Genomic DNA, 20,661 nt, shown 5'->3' with positions numbered 1-20,661 from the left:
TCTGTAGTAGAGTTAAATAAATACACTCATGTCTTTTCTCTGAATGCATTTTAGTTCGCATTATTCTTCTGGTTGTTAATTTAAAATATAATTTTAAAATTCACTAATGGTGTTGCATTTCCATGGGTGAGAACCCGCTTTTAAAGTATCTGAGGATTGGTTGAATGTGTAATTCATATTGAAACCCTCTTTCTGTGCTTTTTACAATGTCCTGGTCAGTGCTTTCTTCTACAGGGTTTTTTTGTTTTTTGTTTTTTTTTTTTCTTTAAGTCAGGAAGTAAAACAGTCACCAACTTACTGAAGGAAAAAGCATTAAAACGCTGATGTTGCTTTTCTACAATTAGCAATAATTATACCCAGAAAAAGCAAAGAGTCTCAAAAGTCTTGCCGCTTAATCTGCTTTTGCAAAAATATAAAGTACTCCCAACAGTTTCTAATTTTGATTATTCTTTACAATTGCTATTCTGTGTTGTAATTGCCTGCTTTTAAAAAAAAGCTTGGTATTGTGAGGAGACCTTTAGAAATAGGACTTGCTAATGAATACAGAGGTAGTGTGGAATAGGCTGGGGACATGGTGGGCAGAAAATCTTTCTTTTTCTTACCTGTTTTTCAGCATTTATATAGGTTCTTTCAGATAATAAAATAAAATATAAACCTACGTAGACCAGGCTTAAAAAGTTATAATAAATGTTTTTGGTTACTTTAATGAGAATCTACATTTGTGGGTGGTCTGTGTTAACAGATGAATTTATTGTATTTTGTTCGTGGTTATTTGTGGAGCAAAATACAATTAAATATAAAAATTTGTTTTTTTTCCCCCAGATTCTTACCAGTTCTTAGGCAAGCAAGTTATGTCCATGTAGTAAAATTTTAATTAATCTTTATAAGGATGGAATTACCATTCTGTTTATTGTGGATTTGGGGTAAAATCCAGAAACACTACTTAATCGAACTATTGTAATCAGAAATCACTTTTTATTTCTATTCTCATTAATAATGTTTCTTAAGTTACTAGGCTCCTTTTTGCAATAATGGCAATTTATACAACTCAGTCTTAATTTAAAAATTTTATTTGAAATTCCAGAGTGTCTTAGGTAATCATTCAGAACACAAATTCTCATAGGGGCATCAGGGGTGTGACTGAATCTCTACGGATCCCAGTGTATCCTGAAAATGTTTTACTTAAAGATTTATCAGTGCTATCAGTTTGTTTCTCACAATTTACCTCACTTCAGAGCAGCGTGCTAAAACCGAAATGGAATATACATTTAATATCAAATACAATTTTTTTTTTTTTTTTTTTTTGCCAACTGCATCCCAGCCCCTGGACTGAATGTGGTAATTGAGGTTTTATTCAAGCAGCTACATGAATATTCGTGGAGCCGTGGGAGGTGGAAGCATGACACCTGAGGCTAAGTCATTGTATTTTGTGTGGCCATTTCTTCCTTATCGTGGATTAGAAAACACATGTGGGAAGGAGAAAAAAGACACAGTTCATCATCATAGATATATCTGGGATCTCAATCTCCATAACCAAGAACTCATTGGTTCTTGGCAGAGCTTTCTTTTTAGTTACTCTTAGGTTGACTGGACAGCTTTGCAGCTAACTCCTGAACCTTGATCAGTCCTCATCTCTTTCCCCGGGTCACTCTTGAACCCCACCTGCCACCTCCCCTTTCCGGGATTTTGGAGCCTGCCTTCCTCCTGTGCTGGGAAAGGTGAGAACGTGTATTGGAGATGGCGCTGCCCTCTGATGCCTCATTTCCATTTTGTAGGTGTCCTTTAAAATGAACATTGTAAATTCGGAGGCCCTTTGTAATGCCGATAATAGAAGGCAAGTTGTAATTTCTTCTAGGTTGAGAGTTTAGACTTGAAATTACGATTTTGTCTCAGAAAAATCAGAAGTCCACTCTTTTGGAACAGTAATCTGGTTAGGAAGGTGGGTGGGGAGGCTCTAAGTGTTGAGACTGTGTTTTTAGAGCAAGCACATTGTTTTTCTTAGACATGGATGCTGGTTTGCGGTGGCATGGGAGGGAGGGCCGATGGAGATTATGGGGGATGGTGGCTACTCTTAGTGCAGGCATTGGGTCTAGAAAACTCTGTATAAACTGTATGTTACCATATCTAAACTATAGAACACATTATTGAATTTTTAATATTTAAGATATTTTAGATAATGCATGATGTCCCCTGCACTTTCTATTTATTACTGTGTGTCTTGATTTTTAAGCACCTTAGTCTGTAAGTTAATTTTGTTACTGAACTCAAGTGCCTTCTCCACACCTTGTTGTAAAAGAGTAAAAGTCTCTGATGGTCTGAGATGCAGTTGATGGAATTGTTTTACAACTTTGAGTAAATCTAAAGTAAACTTTGAGTAAAAAGCCCAATCCTTCTTTGCTTACATTGAATATCATAAGAAGTGTTACCCTGGAAACTTGGTCTGAATTCTTTTATGTTATCAGAAATTTCTGCAAATTCAGTTTGGAATCAACATGTGGGTACTTCTTTTTTTTTTTTTCTTTTTCATGGTCTTAAATACAGAAAATCATAATCTATTTTAAGCTTCTTATAAATGATGGAGCCCTTGTTTACATGGGTAAAATGACTCTCTCTAAGTAGTGTATTGAAGTTCATGTTAATGTTTGCTATTTAATGACACCTAATGATATTCAGTGAAGGGTTATGCTAAACCGAAGAGAAAATGTGTTACCCAGGCAACTGCCTCAGGCAGACTAGAGATGCAGGCATATGGCTCTGTAGTACACATTATTTCAGCATCTTTAAGCATAAAGAACCACACGTGTAATTGGCTGTGAAAAATTACTGCTCAGTTACTGTATTGTATGGTCATAATAGGAGTAAATGAATACGTCATTGTTGTTGGAACAAGTCTGTTGGGAATCACTTGTAGACTCTACTATTTAAGAAGCAAAAATACAATAAGAAGAAAATAGCTGGTTTAATTAACATGTAAAATTGGGTTAATTTGAATTCAGCTGGCACAGCGGATATTAATGTTGGCTTTTTTGTGTGTATGATATTCTGGCTTAAGCCTGTGTGCTTTTATTTCTTCTTGCCCACAGCATGAATAATTTTATTTTTAAAAATCTGATAAAGGCTATTTCAGTCACTTAACTTTTTTTTGCCAAGTGCTTATGTTATGATCACGTCGAAAAAGGTTTTTGTGTGTATCCAGAGTGTAAGACTTACAACTGAATGAAAGAAAATGTTGAAATACTTCTGAGTAATTGATAATGTTCCCTGAAAAGGAATCAGTAAAACTTGATTTCATGGATTTTTAAAAAATTTAGTTTACCTCTTATTTTTAATTTTGTTTTTAATAAAGTGACTAACTGGTAATTGTCATTGGCAGATGCAAGAAAGTAGCACATTTGCTCTTGTCACTTTCTGTGTGTCTGTGCTTAGGTGCTTATCTGTTTTTGCTTATCACTGTAATCATTACCTTGCTTCAAAGATTCAGAAAAACACATTGAGAGAGGCATTGTGTCCCAATTAAAAAATCATTTAACTCAATCGATTTTTGGTATTTTAAAATGCTATTTGAGTGAAGAACACCCCTAGTTAATATGGGCCTGTGCTAAAAGTATGCATGAGAAAATTGTGTTCTTCACCTTGTCTCCTGGGCTTTAAGTACTGAAAATCTCTTGAGTGGAAGGTACTTTTCATCTCTAAACCAAGGGGAAATTAAACTGAAGACTGAAGTCAGGTAAGTAAAGGGTTTGGCAGCACATGCTCTACTGGAAGCATTTACAGTAGCTGCTTATCCAGTGGTAACCTAACAACTAACCTGCTGCTTTATGCAGAGTGATAGCCGGTATATAGCAGTCACTGGAAAAATGCTTGGTCGTTAACAAATTTGTGTGCCTGGTGGTATTTTAGGTCCTAATTTCTTATCTAAAGTTTATATATCTCCATTATCCTTTTTCATTTACCATTTTAATAGAGTTGACGCCTTCTCATCCAGCCTTAACAAAGAAGATCTAGGAAATAGATTTTTTTCAATCTACTTTGCTTACCTGAGTGAATTTTCCATTATGACTTAGAACGACTCTCCCCCGCCCGCCCCCGCCTTTTTTTTTTTAAACCAGTGGTCTTTCTTCCTTTCAATTTTTCTCTTCCTTTAAAGGTTCCCTTTAAACTTTTGAAGTTTTGGGGGGTTTTTTTGTTTGTTTTTACAATCCCTATTAGTGTTTAAGAACAAAGAGGGTATTTATCTAGAGTCTAATGGAGATAGAGATTATGATTTGTCTCTAGCTTTAAAAACCCTGTGGGAATTCTTTTCCTTGATGCAATATTACTCTTGTGGGATTGGCCATGATTAGAACTTTTTTGTGATTCAAAGTTTAAAGGTTGGGGAGGTGACAGGACATGAAGACAGATTCTCCTGAGGTCATTGGGCAGTGAGTAGTACTATTTAACAGGGAGCAGAAAGAATGAGGTATAGAATGTGTATAGGTGAAAGACCTTTTTGAGTGTGTAGTTCAGCGAACTATTAGCAAAGGGAAGTAGAATGGGGGTGAGTCATATCTGTTAAATGTGTAGATCCCTCTGATAAGGAAAGAATTGTTGGAGGTCTAAGAATGCCTTCTATAAATCCCAGCAGTTGGCACAGTCAGCCTTGGGCAACTCCAGCACCGTTTGGAGTGAACTGCAAGGGGTGGACAGACAGGTAGGCCTGGAGTATGGGCTTATCACTTACTGAGTCAAGTTCACAGTTATGAGGGCCTGTGTATTTATCTACTGTTGGCAGTATGGAGGCAGTGATACATGCAGAGGTGGTATTTATAGGCGAAATTCATGATAACAATACAGTAAAATTGCTAATAAAATCTTTAATAGGTTTTTAAAGCCAGGCAGTAGCCTGCTTGTTTGAACAATATTCAATCTGCCAGATTTCACTGGAGCCAATGAATTTAAATAGCCCCTTGGCAAATGCTGCGGTGAGATTTGAACCCAAGTGCGTGTAGAACCGAGGAGCCCAGCTGTCCTCGGAACAGATGTACTCCCAGGAATGCCAAAGCCAGTGCTGGAACCGGGGTGGGCATAGGAGGGCTCCCTGTAACTGAATGTGGAAGAAAACAGGATTCTGGCCTGAAAGGCATTGGAGAGAGCCTCCTTCATAGATCAGGAAAGGAGATCTGCTCCAACTTGCCCAGCAAAATCATTCAGCCACTCAGGCAAAGGAAGAACTGGAACTCGGGCCTCTTTCCACTTTACTCCTGATGATTCTGGCATATACAATTAGGTAACAAGAATTCATTGTCTTTTTAAAGCGTGTTAAGAACAACTGTAATGAATTTGCCCAACTGAGGTTATGAGGCCTAGTTTGTTTTCTCACTGACCGTCAGCCAGCCTCATTTATTTATGAGCTCCTCTGCCATCTGCCTAACTAGTAGTTTTCATGTGCGCTCTGACTGCAGGGCCTCAGTCTGTGCCTTTGGCCGCTGTAGTGCCTGCAGCCACAGGCCACTGGATGTCCCGGACGGGGGTGCCTGATTTGCCGGGCTTGAAAAGCTGTGTGCTGGGACTTCTCAGACAAGCCCTCGATTTGAACGCTTCTCAGTTCCCTTTCCTGCTAAGTAAGCCCTTGGCCCAGCCCACTGCAGCCTCTTCGGACTGGGCTCCCTGCTTCCCCCTGCAGTCTGTGCCCGGCAGTGTCCTGAGTGTTCTTCCCATGGGATCCCACATTCCTGGGTCTAAAACCGTCCGGCAGTGGCTGTCCCCCATGCACGCTTGCAGGTACAGTCTACATTGCCTTTCTGGCCCTGCATGCTCCTTCATCCCCGCCTCCCTCCTGCTTCCCTCCTCCCTTAGTCCCCAGCGATCTGGTGGCGCCCTGCCCCACGGGGCTACCGGGGTTGGCCTCTCTTAGGGCCCGTGCCCGCATGGAGGTTCTTCTGCCCCAAAAACTCTTGCTCCACATCTTCCCAGTGCTTCCTCCTCCTCATTCAGATCTTAATGCCACCTCCCAAGAGGCATTTCCTGGGCATGTAGGCAGAGCAGCCCATCTCCCATCCCGATCATTCTCAAAGTTGGCTTCACGGGCAGGATCACTTGGGAAGTGGAAAGAAACAAGGTCCCTCCAAAGACCAATTAAATAGACCCTCTGGGGCTGAGAAGCAACTGCTTTAAGGCATTCCTCTCTTTTATCCTCTACACAGAAGTTATCTGATTATGAATCATGTTATTTTTATGTAGGTATGTTTGTGCTCATTGCCTGCTTTCTCCACTAGAATGGAATTCCTTGAGGATGGGATTCTGTCCATCTTACCCATTTTCATGGTATCTTTAGTGCCTAGGGCATTGCCTGGCATATCAGTAGACGCAGGGAACATATTTGCTTGGTGGCCTGAACGACATATATTTGCAAGGCATTTGGGAGGGAGATAAAAGAGCTGGAAAACCCCAAAAGCTATTAAAGATGTTAAAATCATGGAGGCCAAAGCTCTTTTGATAAACTGGTGATCTCAGGAAAGCCCAGTTGTGTGTGTGTTTTTTTTTTCCCTCGACATTCACAGAAACTTGAACCTGGGTGGTTTGGTGGTTGGAACTGAGTTTTTGGAATTCGATTTTACTTTTATCTCTGCCATTAATCCTGGACAATTGTTTGGCTTCTGTTGTAACACACGGAAGAGGGTTATAAAAAGAAGTTATTTTTGCGAAGCACTCTTGTGGTTAGGACCCTTAAGTAAAAGTGGTAATTGGATTTTGATATGGTGCATTGTCTACGACCGAGCTTCCTGAAGCCTCAACAGATCAGATCCTTATGTGCAGTTGCTTAAACTTTCCTAGCCACAGAGTTGGCCTAGAGTGGGAGCCAGGCGGGAGATGAAAGGGACCACATGGGGTATAAGCTGCTGCTGAGTGAGAATAAGCAGCAACCCGGAGGAAGAGAGAAGCTGGAGGTTATCCAGCTTGGATAGCCAGTTAGTGTGACTTTCTGTCATTTGTTTCTTTTTTTGGTTCCCCCCCATCCCCATCCTTTATTCAGTCCTCCTGCCACTACCTAAGTTGAGATCCTTGATGTTTTGTTTCATGTAAATTTAATTTTTTTCTTACTACAAAAGTAATTCAGTATGTGTATTATTGAGAAGAGTAGAAAATCTGGGCAAGCGAAAGGAGAAAAACCTTAAGTTTCTAATATTTTAACTACCTAGAGAGAACCATTGTTAACATTTTGGCATACATCCTTCACACTTTTATGTATGTAAGTTATTATTTTTGTCCATTTTTAACAAAATGGGATCTTTGCATACATTTGTATATCTGGTTTTTTACTTAATAATGTGAATCTATTTATAACAATGATAGTGGTTGGAGAGTAGTCTGTATACAGATGTTCCTTTATTTCATCAGTCACATATTTTTGCATATCGCGGTTGTTTTCAATTTTTGCACTATCAACAGTGCCGCTTGAACATCCTTACAGATCAAAGTTTGTACACATTCGTTCCTTATTTTTTAAGATACATTCCTAGAAATGGGATTGTGGTGTCAAAGACTGTGGGCACTTTTAAGACTCTTGCTATGTTGTCAGATTGCCCTCTTTGGAGAGCGTAGTGCCCTATACTCCCATCCCCTTGTCATAAGGCACTCTTCCTTTCCTTCAGGCCTTCATGGCTCTTCCCTGGCTTCAACCAACACATCTCCTCAACTCCAGGCTCTTCTCCTTCCAGGTCATTTAACACTCCTCTGCCAGAGGAAATGGTTTAAAGCACAATTCGTCGTGTCACCAAGAATTTCAGACTTTGTGTACTGTCATGATGTGCGCACCATTGCACTTGCCCTTACTCCAGTATATACTCACACTGCTTGTGGCTCTTCATCTGCAGCCCTCCTGCCTTGGTTCCTGGCTCACCATCTGCCCCCCCTGCCCCCCCCCCCGGGCCATCAGTTCTTGGGGGGGGCAGAGGTTGCACTTTTCGCCTGTGTCTTCCCAGCACCGGCCCATGCCGGGCACATAGAGTAGGCACCCACTGCCGTTGGTGGCCTCTCCTTCCCCCACCTCCCATCTCTGCTTGATCACATCTTACTTCTGCAAGACTGACGGTACACGTCCACTTGGTCGCATCGTCCCTCTGACGTCACGTGATCGTACTGACACTCCCCGTCTCTTTTCTCTCAATATAGTAATGATCTTTCCTTCCTCTGAATCACTGGGTAATTTATCTCCACTTCTGTTACTTGCTACTTTTTCCCATAATGTCATGGTTTTCAGTCTGTATTCTCTATTGTACGCATCTCCAGGCTAAGAGCTATCCCTTGCCAATATGTGAGGAGGAGACCTAAAGGGATGCCACTATAAGGAAACTGGCATCATTTTGGTTTGTGTCGTTCTAGTGTCTTTCTGTGTATGTGATAGTTGTATAATCTTACACAGCCCTGAGCCCAATGTACCTGTGGAGTCCACTTTGTAACCCTTTTTTCCCTGGCTCAGTATTTGATTGGAGAATGTGGTGTCTGGGCTGCCTTAGGCGGACTCCATGGGCTTGTAAAGTTGCGGCTGCCCCCCACGGCTTTAGAATAAGGAGGGTAGCAGCTCTAATGGTTTGAAACACAAAAACGACTTTCTTTAAAAAAATCTCTGGTGGCATCAGAACCAGGAACAGAGTAGTTAGAAACCTACTTTTCCCTCATCAGAGTGGTTGGGGGCCTTTGAAAATGGGACTCCTGTGTTTGCTTCTCTTTACTGACCAGCGTCCCGTGCTTAGTTGCTGCGGGTGGGCCTAGTCAAACACTGTTCCGCAGGCAGTGGTCATGGAGTCCAACAGAGTTGTGGGGTTTATTTTAGAGGGCATCTAACATTGTCAGAGAAGTTTTGGGTAGAAACGGAACCAAGTGAGCTCCTCAGCCAGGTCTGAACTTGATTAAGCTTGTATTCTTTGTTGTAATTTACTCTAATATCCATTAAATCTGTAAAGCAAGACTAAAGTACTGTTTATGTGAAAATATATGTGTGTGTGTGTTTAGATAGCATGCTGTAAATGAATATAGTACTATGTAATTATTCTGATAGCCCTCTAGTCAGATTACCTAGAAAATCCAAAATGATCTTGCTGAACAGTAAGACATTATGATTTCATGGTTCATCTATATACCTCCTACATAGATGTATAATACTTGTATCTAACAGGATTACCAAATTACATACCTTCTTGGTATCTGTAACATGCCTGAAATACCAGAGTATTCACTGGCCAGATATGGTTATGAAACCACATTGACATTGCCAGATGAGTATTTGTTCATGCATATAGATAGTGTTCAGGTTTCTCATACCATTTTGAGAGATATAAGATACTCTTTTTATTGTATTTAAGTCTTTATTCCAATTATTAAATAAAAAAGAATGCCTCTTTTCTGGGTAACACACTGTGCAGCTTTTAATTAACCAAACATCCGTGCAGGGATAATTGAGCAAATAGGATTATTTTGTGCCTTGACAAATTGCCAGCAGGCTAAACTGGTGAGCAGTGTGGCTGTGTGGTTGTTGGTACCTGCTCAGAGGAGTCCTGGAAGTAGGAGCAATGGCAACAGGAAAGCAGACAGAGACACCTTTTTCCCCTCTCTACTGCTTCAGTAGTGTGGAGTATGGTGAGCCTGAGCCCTGAGTTTCATTCACAGCTTTAAGTAACCTTTGTTTAAAAACTCCCAGATCTGTGTTTCTTATCTTAGCCTTTGTATTAGTTTGTTAGGCCTGCTATAACAAAGTATCCCCAACCTAGATGGCTTTAAAAAATATTGTCTCATAGTTCTGGAGGGTAGGATCAAGGGTGTCAGCAAGGTTGGTTTCTTCTGAGGTCTGTGAGAGAGAATCTGTTCCATGCCTGTCCCCTAGCTTCTGGTGGTTTGCTAGAAATCTCTGGCATTCCTTGGTTTATAGAAGCATCTGATCTCTACCTTTACCTTCACATGGTGTTCTTCCTGTGTGCGTATCTGTGTCCAAACTTCCCCTTTTTATGAGGACTCTAGTCATATTGGATTAGGTGCCCACCCTATTCCGGTCTGAGCTCATTTTTACTAATTAGATTTGCAACAACCCTAGTTCCAAGCAGAGGTCATATTCTGAAGTACTGAGGGTTAAGACTTCAACATGAATTTTTTGGGGAGGATGCAGTTCAACTGCTTTCAGCCCTTCTCCCAAGCACAAGTTCCACACTGGTGCTTTTGGTTTCCTGCTGGACACCATAGTCAGTGTCCCACCAGTACCTCAAATGTAACACAGTCAGAATTGGCCTTACTGTCTCACAAGGCCCTTCTCTCTTTTTCTTCTTCTTCTTTCTTTTTTTTCTCTCACTCTGTGGTTGGTGGTCATATCATCATCCCACTCAGTTAGCCAGGTTGGATGTTTTGGGCCTTTTCCTGGCCCTCAGTCTCTGACATCCATCTCTACCAAGTTCTGTCATTCCTGCCTCAACTGTATTTCTCTAGCCTTTCCTCTCTTTTCAGTCCTGGTACGGTAGCTATGGCTTAGACCCCTGCTATCCCTTGCTCTCACACTATCTATCTCCCCATCTTGTCTTTTCTCTGTTAAATTCATCTTCCACACCAATTCCTTTTCTAAGACAAAGATCTGAACCTGATATTTATTAGCAACCCCCCCCCCCCCCCCCGGCCCAAAAACCTTCAGTGACTTCTCACTGCTTGCAAAGTCAAAATTTTGTAACTTGGCCTTTAAGGTCTTCCACAGGTGGCTGGTATTACAGCTCAAGCCACTCTTCACCCCTCACAACCTATTAGATACAGGGTCGGCAGCACCTGCGTCCTTCCCTAAACACAGCACATCCCATACGTTGTCACCTCTGTGTTTCGCTCTGTTCTTTCCTCAGTATGGAATGTCCTCTCTCTGCCCTTCACTCTTCTCGCCATCTTTCCATCCCAGCTGGAATTAGGTCTCAGTCAAATGGAAACCAGGACACCTGGGTTTTAGGCCAGAATGCCAGAAGCCAGTTGCTTCCCCTTCACATAAGTCATTAACTTTTAGTTTTCTCAAAAGTAAAATGAAGAGGTTGAAGTAGATGATCTCTAAGATCTTCTCAACTTTAAAATTTCTTCTTTAAATGACACACCTCCATGAAGCATTCCCCAGGTTTGTAGGCAGAACAGATCACTCTTCTTGTGCCCCCTTAACGCTTTATGTCTTCTTTTACTTTTGGCCCCCAACTCGTGCATTCTGGTGGGCATATATGCACGTGACTACCTCGCACTCCCCCAACAGGCTGTAAGCTCCTCGAGGCCTGCTAAGAATGTTTGACTCAGCTTTGCTTCCCTTCCCATCCTGGTCTCACTTGCACATAGACTCACTGAGTGGTAGAGAAGATGTTCTGTGAGACACACTGAGTGGTAGAGAAGATGTTCTGTGAGACACACTGAGTGGTAGAGAAGATGTTCTGGGCAAACATATTTCTGTAACATATGCTGTTCCTGCTCCCGAATGTTCCCATGCATTTGGAAGGATGTGTTTTGGATGGTGAATGACAGAAATTGTATATTGAACACACCATGGGATTTTCCTTTCTTTGTGACATTATTATGATCAGGTGACATTCTGGGGAAACACTTAACTTTGTAACACGTTGTGTAAAAATGTGTTCTCTCTGTGAGATGCTTAGAAGTAATTAAATGTTTTGAGAAACATAGGAAAACACTCTTGTTTTCTTCCTCCCTCTATATCCTCCAGAGACTTGGACTTACTTCCGTGTATCATTGAAATATTTGGACATTTAAAATACAGAATGCCTCCTTGGAAGTCAGAGCATCTGTGGCCTGTTGTATTGTTCCCAGCAACCATATTTGATCATGTCATGACCTTGCTCAGAAACTTTTCAATCACTCCTTGCTTCCTAGAGAAGAAAAAGCAGTCCCTTTTTTTTGTTTTCATGCCCATCTCTGGTCTTACACTTCTAATCTCATTTCACAGTGTTTTCTTTTATGTGCTCTGCTGCCCAGACAAAATCAGTTCCTCATCACTTCCCTTGTACATGCCCTAGCTTTCTTGCACCTGCCTTTCTGCAAGGATCCCCCTGACTAGAGTGTCCGCCCTTCTATGCCCATTACTACATACCTGAATTTCACTCATTTTTCAAGACCCAGCTCGCATTCCATTTCTGCTCCAAAGCCTTCTTTGATTTCCTACCAGAATTCTGTTTTCATCATATTGGTCCCTGTCTTAAGATTGTATACTGTTTCTAGTTCTAGACTAGTGTTATCTGCCTTATCAGACTAGAACTTCTTTGGCGTCACATTTCATGTCTGTTTGTATTCTACCACCCCTACCAATACTACCCCTAGTTGAGTCCACATGTGGTCAGTAGATATCAGCAATGAATGAGTCTCGTGAACCATTTTTACATGGTGTATAAAGGTATTAATGAATGACAAAGCTTGTCTGTATTACTGCTGCCCAATCACATCCTAATTTAAAATACCTAATCTTTAATTCTAGAATCCAGCGATAGTATGCCTGAAACAAAAATGCCATGTTGGCTAAAACAGTTACATTTGAAATTATAATTCGAACCTGTCATGTTCTTTAAATTTTGTACATTGCTATTTCAGTCCACTGTATGTAAAAGGAAATGCTAAGTGTTTATAAATGTTTTTAGGTTTGAACGTAGTTTTTTGACAGCAATGTTTAATTTTATCCCTAGTGTCTATTTGTGTATGCTTTTATTTTCTGCAAGCTACTGATTTTATGCTTTGTGCTTGTTTTATGTTGCAGATTAATATCCTTTCAAGAGTTCGTAGCATTTGAATCTGTCCTGTGTGCCCCGGATGCTTTGTTCATGGTGGCCTTTCAACTGTTTGACAAAACTGGCAAAGGAGAAGTTACTTTTGGTAAGGGGTGTATGTGTGCATCTAAGTAAGTGCAGACTTGTGTGAGCTTTTTTTTTCCCCCCCCCAAGGAATGAAGTGTATGGAGAACCTTTTTAAGAAGTTAAGCATATCCCTTTTAACAAAGATTGTTTTGTGTTTGGGGCTCCAGTTCACATATCTTTCTATTTGGCAAAATAGATTTCTGGCTCAGTTTTGATACTCTGGTTTAGTTTTAAGGTGAGGAAGGTTGTGCATGACTTTTTCAGAGTCATAGGTCATGTGAGCTAGGCAGGACTTCTGTTAATTCCCTTCACAATCAGGGGTGCTTCCCACAGGTAGGAGGAAGACGTTCATAAACTGTCTAAGAACAGAAGGTACCACCTGTGCCCCCAGCGTTTTCAGTCCTTACTTGGTCCCCACGGAGTAGCTTGAGTGCAAAGGCTCTGCACAAGATAGGAGTTCAGGGTGGCAGCAGAAGAACCTCGGTCTTCCAAGCGGACCCCCTTGGCTGGGTCGTTCTCTCTGCCGTGCTGCCACCTTCTTCATTGTGAAAAGCCAGAACCAGCCTCACAGGGATTAGCTGCAGAGTTGCAGAAAACCCAGATGTCTTTTTTTTATTATTATTATTAGTTTTTTATTTATTTGACGGAGAGAGACACAGCAAGAGAGGGAATACAAGCAGGGGGAGTGGGAGAGGGAGAAGCAGGCTTCCCGCTGAGCAGGGAGCCCGATGCCGGGCTCGATCCCAGGACCTTGGGATCATGACCCGAGCTGAAGGCAGATGCTTAACGACTGAGCCACCCAGGCGCCCCCAGATGTCTTTTTAAGTACTAGGAGAAAGGAAGTAGCAGGCCAGGAGTAGATTTTTTATTAAACTGCTTACTGATGTTTAAAAAAAGTGTAAAAATAAACTTTTTTTATACTGAAGATAGATTTGACGGAAAGTACCACCTTTTCCTTGGACTGTGTGGTATCCAGCGTATGTTGTTCGTGCACGTGACCCTGCTGTAAATAGCACTGCCCGTGAAGAACTGTGGAGCCCTCCTGGGCTTGTGGATTGTTGATTCCGGGGAGATGGCCGAGGTGCCCATTTCAAATGTCTTTATTCATAGTTTCCAGTTTGTTTAGACTTCCTGGGTTTGTCTTACTTGATGGATGGTGAGAAATGTACAGATGGGAGGAAAATACAGATGATATAATAGAGCACCATCTCTTCTGGAATAGTTCTGGAACTGGAGAGAGACCTCGCTCCTTCTGGCTCTCGGCCTCTGTTGTGTCTGAACAAGTTAATCATCCTCTCTGGTCTTCATTTTCATTATCAGAAATGAAGACAGTAGCTACATAAAGTATAGGTAAGGCATATAATGGACTTATTCTAGAAGCCTTCCCTCTTCTGCAGCCATTCGTCCATGTTGTTTTGACATGGCAGTTACTTGAGGCTCGATCAGCTGAGGCAAAACATGGACATATGCCTGGTTTTGTTTCATACAGTCTAGAAGCTCAGATGTGTTCCATGAACACTCCAGTAGAACACTCCATGGATTATTTCATATTTAAACATCCCTAGAATAACTTTAGTTTTTTCCTTTCCTATCACCCGATTCATCTTAGTATCACTGTAACCACAGCTTTTCATTGGAACACCAATAAAAAAATGTCCCCGTTGAAATTTCCGAGTGACAAACGAGCAGCTAGCTCATGGTGGCGTTAATTGACCCAGTGGAAGCCAGTTTGGTGAATACGGTTCCTGGGGGTGTACAGAGGAATGCCTGCGCATCTGAGTGAGTCGGGCAGCCGCTTCGCTTGCGCTTCCCCCTTCCTGTAGCGCGTGTGGAGGCGGGGCTGCAGGAGCACCTGGGTGGAAGGGGGGGCGCTGAGAAGTGGCCTGCACGTGTTCTCCTTATGTCCTGAGTGTGAAGCGGTGAGTGGCCCGGTGGAGGAAAGAAACAGGAAACTGTCCCCCGTGCAGGGAGGGGTGCTGTTCCTGGGAGCAGAAGGAAAGAGCAGGTGAAGAAGCAGGTGTGGGAGAAGGGGTCATCTAAGAAGTGCAGCAAGCGCAGTAGCAGGACCGTTCTGTGTCTGCTTCTTACTAGTGCTTTGTTGATGGGCAAATCAGTTCAACCTTCTGAGCCTTGTTTTCTTCATCTGTACAGTCAGGGTAATAATAATAATCTGCCTTGCAGGACTGTGTGAGGATTAGAAGATACACTGCATATAAAGGTGCTGTCTGGAGAACAAAGGCCTCTATAAAAACATTACTGAAAGAAAAAACTTGAAAGAGCAAAGGAGGACTTTCTTTCTTTCTTTTCCCCCGCCGGCCCCCCCCCCCCCCAGCTTTTTTCTTGTGTTTTGGGAAGCCCTGCACGTCTAACTTGCAGTTGAACTGCTGGCCAGTTAGCCGGTAATTTGCTTACCATCTGTTTTGTGTTGAACATTATCCCATCTCTGAAGGCATAAGACATTCAAATAAGAAATCATGGTTTCCAAGGAGCTGAAATTGCATGTAACTTGTAGGAGAAATGTACACCTCCTTCTCCCAGTACCCTGCCCTCCCCAGGCAATTTGTTCCAGAGCCTGCCTGTGTCGCAAAGCGGAAACAGGGTGTGTCCTACGTCCATTTATGATGAGCTGGTGGGGCCCTCACCCAGGGGTGAGGGCGTCGACCGATGTAGCCTGGGCTTTTCTGACCCAGTCATCCCTGTTTGGGGTTACACTAAAACGGATACGCATACTACCAAGAAGAACCCAGATGACCATCACATTGCAAATTAATAGTTGACTTAACATTTTTCATACGGTAGAGTCCTCGAGGAGAGGTGGGTGCGGTGTTTAGTTGGCTTTTACCCAGTAAACAAAATCATACGGGGGATGTGGCAGCCTAAGGAGTGTTTCGACAGCAGGTGTCTTTAGAAGAGGCTAGCACAAGTATGTTTTCCAGGAAACTTATAATGAGGTTGGAGAACTTTCTTAAAAAATGGAGTTGGGCAGGAAAGAGGACTTACATAGTCAGTCTTGGTCTCATAAGCCCACAGAATTAAGAGCATCCTGATCTGTGACCCGGCGGCCTGTCCCTGGGAGGCTGTTGGAGATGTACACAGTGACACTCCTACCTCTGGTTACATCCTTAGCTCCTTGTAAGCCCTTCACCCAAGAATGACCTTTGTGTATTTCAGAAGGATGCCTGGGTGTGCACCTCTGGGAGGGGTAAACATGAAGAGGTAAGAGAGAAAGGTCTCCTCTTTTCCCTCCCAGATTGGCTCTGTCAGATGTGGTCATGAGGAGAACATTGTTTCTCGGAACACAGAGGTTTATCTGGGGCCTTCCCATGGGCTGCAGGCAGGGCAGGAGAGTGGCCTCAGTTCCCCGGACCTCCTGGCCTTGCATTCCGTCCAGAGGGGAGCCATTACCCTCTTGATCTGTACACATAGTGGATTTCCACCTGAGGGCTTGTTTGAAGCAGGGCTTGACGAAACTCAGTAAGCACTAGTGTTTGTCAACAAGCTGGCGGTACTCCCGCTCCCACTAAGGCTGGTTCTGGTACATACCACACAAAAATCAGGTGGCGTGAGGGGCAGATAATCAAGTGTCACATTTCAGGGAAGGCTTGCCCTGTTTCCTCTTAGGCCTTGTTTATGTTTGTCATGTTTTCATGTCTAGATTACTCCTGTGTTTGCTACAATGAAAAGATCTTGATTAAGCCAGTTTTGTTCCTTTGATATGAGTTCATTATTTTCACCTGTTTCCTCTGAGGAAAAATGTATCTCCAATATTTTGTTCTCACCATGTTTTCTTGTTTTGATATCTGATATTCATAAGTGCATTTTGAGATGTCAACAGGTGTGTAACAGGATATCAGTATAGGAAGAAAATTCTAGTTAATAATTTACAATTCTGTATGTGTGGAGAACAAATGCTTTATTCTGTTTTTATTTGCATTGTTAGCCTATTTTATATATGCTAGTGAATTTTTATTTTTAATTTTTTAAAGTACTCTTTACATAAACATAGCATACATACAGAAGAATGCACAAACCATAGTGTACCTCTTGATGAGCTTTTGCACAGTGTATATACTTGTTTTAGCGCCGTCTAGATCAGAAGGAGAATAGTGCCAGCATCCATGGGCCCCCTTTCCAGTTATCGTCCCCCAGGCCCAGTGCTAACAGCGGACATTTATCAACCTTGACTGGGTTTGCTTGTTTTTAAACTTGATAAAAATGGAGAGATACAGACATACCGTTTCACTCTGACTTTTGCTCACATTTTATTTGTGAGATTCAGCCATGTTTATGTTGTATCTGTTTTTACCTTGTTCTTTTCCTTTGTTGTATCCGATTCCATTGTAGGACTTTATCCTGATTTGTTTATTCATCTTACCATTGGTAGACCTTTGCACACTTCCAGCTTTGGTAGCTGCAAATAATGTGCTTTGAACATTGTTTTATCTATCTTTTGGGATGTGGGTGTGGAGCCATTTCTAGGAGTAGAACTGCTGGGTCATAGAAACTGTGTGTGTTTGGCTTCAATAGATACTGCCAAACAGTTTTCCAGAGTGCTTGAACCAGTGCATTCACACTGTCAGTGTATAAGAGTTCTCGTTATTCCATGCCTTTGCTAACCCTTGGTATTACCAGTCATGTTTATTTCAGTGATACCTCATTATGTTGCTTTAATTTGCATTTTCCTGATTACTAATGCATTGTGCAACCTTAAAAAAATATTTACTGGCCATTTGCATATCCTCTTTAGTGGTGTGCCGTTTTTCTAGATACAAGGTGTTCGTGGGTTGTATATCTTCACTCCGTGACTTCTACTTCCACTCACTTAATAGGGTCCTAAGGAACACAAGTTCTTAAACTTCATGTAGTACAAATTATCAGCATTTTCTTTTACAGATAGTTCTTTCTGTGTCCCATTTAAGAAATCTTTGCTTACCGAAAGGTCACAAAGACAATCTCCTATGTTATCTTCCAGAAGTTTTTTTGTTTTCCTTTCAAATTTAGATTTTCAGTCTTTCTAGAAGGTGGTTGGATTTTTTTCTTTACTTTTGCATGTTGTAAGGGTCAAGGTTCTCCAGACCCCATGGATATCTAGTTTCCCAGCACTATTACTGAAAGGATTGCTCTTTGTTTTATTGCTCTGTGGTGATAACAGTGATCTTAAATCACTGTGGGTCTGTTTCTGAATTCTCTCCTTCTATAATTGTCTGCACCATCACTATACTCTCTTAATTACTACAACTTTATAATAAGTCTTGCATTTCAGATGAATTCTCCAACTTTATTATTTTTTAAATTTTAAAGATTTTATTTCTTTATTTGACAGTCAGAGACCTAGTGAGAGAGGGAACACAAGCAGGGGGAGTGGGAGAGGGAGAAGCAGGCTTCCCGCTGAGCAGGGAGCCCGATGTGGTGCCCGATCCCAGGACCCCGGGATCATGACCTGAGCCAAAGGCAGATGCTTAATGACTGAGCCACCCAGGCGCCCCCCAACTTCATTTTTTAAGATTATTTTGGAAATACTGTCTTTACAAAAGTCCTGCTGAGAGTTTGAATGCTATTGCACTGAATATTTTTAGTGTGTTTACGTTTATCTATATGTGTATAAATTTTTGACTGCCTTAAGGCTTTTTTGAAGTATTTAAATAAAAGCTTATTTATTTTAAAAAAGATTTTTATTTATTGGGGGGGAAAGCATGAACAGGGGGAGGGGCAGAGGGAAAGGGACCAACAGACTCCCCTCTGAGCGGGGAACCTGATGTGGAACTTGATTCCAGGACCCTGAAATCATGACCTGAGCTGAAGTCAGATGCTTAATCAACTGAGCCACCTAGATGCCCCTAAATAAAAGCTTACTTAGTAATAAATGTTACTCTGCCTGTCCAACACTCTTTGGAAAATGTAAGTTGGTGGAGACTACAAATTTTGAAAGAGAGAAGATACATGTCTCTGTGATTATCATCTAAAGCATTAGTGTATGTCTGCCATTTTGTACATAGGTCTTTTGCCAATAGGAATCAGTGCTAAACCTCTCAGAAGGAAGACAGCAGGAACATGAGCTATATTTTTACATCTGAGCTGAAGAGTAGTGTAAATTTTAAAAATATTCATGAATCTTTTAATAGATTTATATTATGTTAATACATTGAATATAATAAATGGAAAGAAACTTTGGAACTCTGAACTTGATATTATGAAATTTTGATTAACATAGTAGGAGAGAAGGACATATAAAAGAGGGTAAATCATGGTGGAAAGCAAGCAGGAAAGGATTAGGAAAGGGGAAATGATATTTGCTGATGGTCTAGTCATTTAACCAAAGGAAAGAATTAATAAAGTTACATTATATTAATTATAAATCTCTACACCTTTATGTGAGGAGATAATTTATAAAAATTTCAATTTATAATATTTAAGGCTTTATCTCTTTAAAATGTACATTTTTTGAGTATCAACATGATTTTCTTTTTTTTTTTTTTTTTAAAAGCATTACTTTTATGCTTGATCAGGGGCAGCAGACTTTTTCTGTAAAGGACCAGATAGTAAATATTTTGAGCTTCATGGGCCTTAGGGTCTCTGACAGCTAGTCAACTCTCCTGCTCCCAGACAGTATGTAAACGAATGGGTATGGCTGTCTTCCAATAAAAGTTAACAAAACAGTTGGTGGTTCAGTGGAACATAGTTTTCCAACCTGTCCACCAGAGTAGTAACAGGAACATATACAGTTTGATGATGTTAATACTAGGGATTAAGACACTTAATAGAATGGGTATGTTCTGGTGATATTTGGGTGATTACAGTGAGTTGTGAAACAAAGAAGATAATCCTCTTTGCACAATATGGTTTGGTTGGCTTTATTGAGAAAGTGCCTTTTGAGCACAAACTTGAAAGAGGTAGGGGAATTGATCATATAGAGAGATGTCCTAGGCAAAAGGAATGGATGTTGTCTAGGTTCGAAGGCTGGAGTGTACTTGGCACATTTGAGGACTATAAGGAGAACCTTTGTGAACTGAATGAGTCAGGGAGAGCCTAGTAGGAAAGAAGCTCAGAGAAGTAACAGATCTGATGAAGTAAGACCCTTTAGATCAAGGTTAGATCTTGGACTTTGATGGTAAGTGAATTGGGAAACCATTACAGGATTTTTTTTTTTTTTTAAGCAGAGTGACACGATCTGGTTTATGTTTTGACAGGACTTCTCTGGCTGCTGTGTTGAGAATAGACGATAGAAGGAACAGGGTAGAAAGAGAGGGACCAGTTAAAAGCTCTTGAAGTAATCCAGGTGAATGATCATGGTGGCTTGGACCTGAGTGAGGTTAGGATTATTTTGAAGAGAAAATAAACAGGGTTCTCTGATGGATTGGATGTGGACTGTGAAAGAGAGGAGGCCAGAATGATTTCAAAGACTTTGGCCAACTGGAAGGTAGAGTTATCAACCAAGTTGGGAAGGGCTACAGGCTTGGGGTAGGAGGAAAAGAGGAGCTCACTTTTGGATGTGTTAGTTTGATGCCTATTGGATATGTAAATGAGGTTGTCAGAGAGGCACTTAGATATATGAGTGTGGAATTTGGGAGATAGAAATTTGGTAGTTACCGGTAAATAGTGCTTGAAGTCATTTAATTGGTAGGGGCAAAAGAATTAGTAAAGATAGGGATAGCTCTTGGATCTGACTATGTTGTAAGACTAGAGATCCAGCAATGAAGATTATAAAATCTTCAGGGAGCTTGCATTTTAGGGAGAAAGTAAACAAACAAAAATTATATGATGTCAGGATAGACTGTAATGTAAGTTAAGTGGGTAGGAGGGATAGAGGCTATTTGAGCAGCCC

At 41.3% G+C, this 20,661-nt stretch overlaps 1 protein-coding gene across 8 annotated transcripts in view; it reads left to right on the top strand.

Moving 5' to 3' along the window:
* Nucleotides 1-20,661, top strand: part of SLC25A13 (solute carrier family 25 member 13) — a 185,108-nt gene that overhangs the window by 60,224 nt on the left and 104,223 nt on the right. For 7 of the 8 annotated variants that reach the window (XM_025872925.2, XM_025872924.2, XM_073898851.1 and 4 more), the window contains one exon: nucleotides 12,743-12,858. The exons of the other annotated variant lie outside the window; for it this stretch is intronic. In XM_025872925.2, coding sequence (XP_025728710.1) covers nucleotides 12,743-12,858 — 116 coding nt within the window. The remainder of the gene's footprint in view (nucleotides 1-12,742; nucleotides 12,859-20,661) is intronic. 8 annotated transcript variants of the gene reach the window in all.

The sequence above is a fragment of the Callorhinus ursinus genome, unplaced genomic scaffold, assembly GCF_003265705.2.
Source record: "Callorhinus ursinus isolate GAN/ISIS: 27379988/994484 unplaced genomic scaffold, GSC_fseal_2.0 scaffold12, whole genome shotgun sequence".
NCBI lineage: Eukaryota > Metazoa > Chordata > Mammalia > Carnivora > Otariidae > Callorhinus > Callorhinus ursinus.
This window is presented reverse-complemented; position numbering and strand designations above follow the sequence as displayed.